Source organism: Nicotiana sylvestris, chromosome 12, assembly GCF_000393655.2.
Source record: "Nicotiana sylvestris chromosome 12, ASM39365v2, whole genome shotgun sequence".
Lineage (NCBI taxonomy): Eukaryota > Viridiplantae > Streptophyta > Magnoliopsida > Solanales > Solanaceae > Nicotiana > Nicotiana sylvestris.
In genome coordinates, this window is record NC_091068.1 from 133,288,945 (window position 1) to 133,290,676 (window position 1,732).

General features: G+C 47.7%; 1 protein-coding gene across 1 annotated transcript; it reads left to right on the forward strand.

The window, feature by feature from the left end:
* Nucleotides 1-1,137: 1,137 nt before the first annotated feature.
* Nucleotides 1,138-1,530, forward strand: LOC138883767 (uncharacterized). The gene has a single exon (XM_070164478.1). It carries the CDS (start codon nt 1,138-1,140, stop codon nt 1,528-1,530), a length of 393 nt encoding a protein of 130 aa, XP_070020579.1.
* The last annotated feature ends 202 nt before the right edge of the window (nt 1,531-1,732 follow it).

The window sequence follows — 1,732 nt, forward strand, 5'->3', positions numbered from 1 at the left end:
GCACCAGCCATCTCTCAGGCTGGGTGAGGAGCACAGATTCTCGCTACTCACACTCAGGAGCAAATGGCTCCCTAGTTTCAGACTCCAGCAGCCAGCCAGTTGGGATAGTTCTGCCGGGTGTTGCGGCACAGACCGATGATGGATCATCTATGTCCTTTGAGGCTTTATGCAGATTGGATAGGTTTACTAAGCTTTTCCCAATTCACTTCAGCGGTGCATCTTCAGAGGACCCCCAAGACTATCTGGACAACTTTCATGAGGTGTTACAAAACATGGACATAGTTGAGACCCATGGGGTCGATTTTGTTGTCTTTCAGTTGTGGGGTTACACCAAGAAATTGTGGAGGGATTATGTGTTGACCAGACCAGCTGGGTCGCATGCTCTCACTTGGGACCAGTTCTCTCAGCTATTTCTCAATAAGTTCCTTTCTGTCATGCTATTCTTTTACTTCCTACCGAGAGAGAGAGGAGTAAGGAGGTTTATTTAGGGACTTGCTCAGCCTATCAGATTAGAGATGGCTAAGAAGACTGGGAGCAAGAGTTCTATTCAAACGGCTGCCAATGTTGCTAGGCGAGTCGAGATAGTTCTAGATCAGGGGAGTGGTCAGGAATCTAACAAGAGACCTCGCCATTCTGGTGGATTCAGTGGTGCCTCATCTGGAGGCAGTGGTACTTTTGGTAGAGTCTATCCGCCCAAGCCATTTCATTCAGCACTCCAGGCATCCCATGGTGCTTCAGGTAGTCGTGGCCCTCATATGTACTATTCCGATCATTTAGCCTACAGTGCACCACCAGCTTCTATTAGTGCACCTCCACTCCAGAGTTTTCATGGTGGTTACTTAGTTTTAGGGTCAACAGTCACAGCAACTGAGGTCTTGTTATACTTGTGGTGATTCGAGGCATATTGCTAGATTTTTTCCTCAAGCATCGAGCAGTTCTCGGTATCAGGGTTCTCGTGCCATGGTTCCGGCACCAGGTGCTTCACCGCCCACTCAGCTAGCTAGAGGTAGGTTCAGACAACTAGAGGTGAAGGTGGGGGTATTAGAGGTGGAGGTCAGGCCGCTTGAGGTGGAGACCAGCCAGCCAAGGCCCGTCCTCGAGATATAGTTTAGAGTGGTGGGGCCCAGCCCCGATGTTATGTTTCTTCTAGCTAGGCCTGAGGCTGAGTCATCTGATGCGGTTATCACAGGTACAGTTCCAGTTTGCAGTAGAAATGCCTCAGTACTATTTGATCCGGGTTCTACTTATTCCTACGTGTCATCCTATTTTGCTTCATATTTAGTTGTGCCTCATGATTCTTTGAATGCCCCTATGTATGTGTCCACCCATGTGGGAGATGCTATCATTGTAGATCGTATTTATTGTTCATTTGTGGTTACCATTGGGAGTTTTGAGATTTGTATAGATCTCCTACTTCTCGATATGGTCGATTTTGATGTCATCTTGGGGATGGATTGGATGTCTCCCTATCATGCTATATTGGATTGTCACGCCAAGACGATGACTTTAGACTTGTCAGGGTTTCCTTGATTGGAGTGGAGAGGGACTCCAGGCCACTCTACCAGCAGGGTTATCTCTTATGTGAAGGCTCGACATATGGTCGAGAAGGGGTATTTAGCTTATTTGGCTTATGTCCGCGATTCTAGTACGGACGTTCCTTCCATGGATTCAGTACCGACTGTTCGTAAGTTTCCAAAGGTATTTCCTACAGACCTATCGGGGATGACCCCGA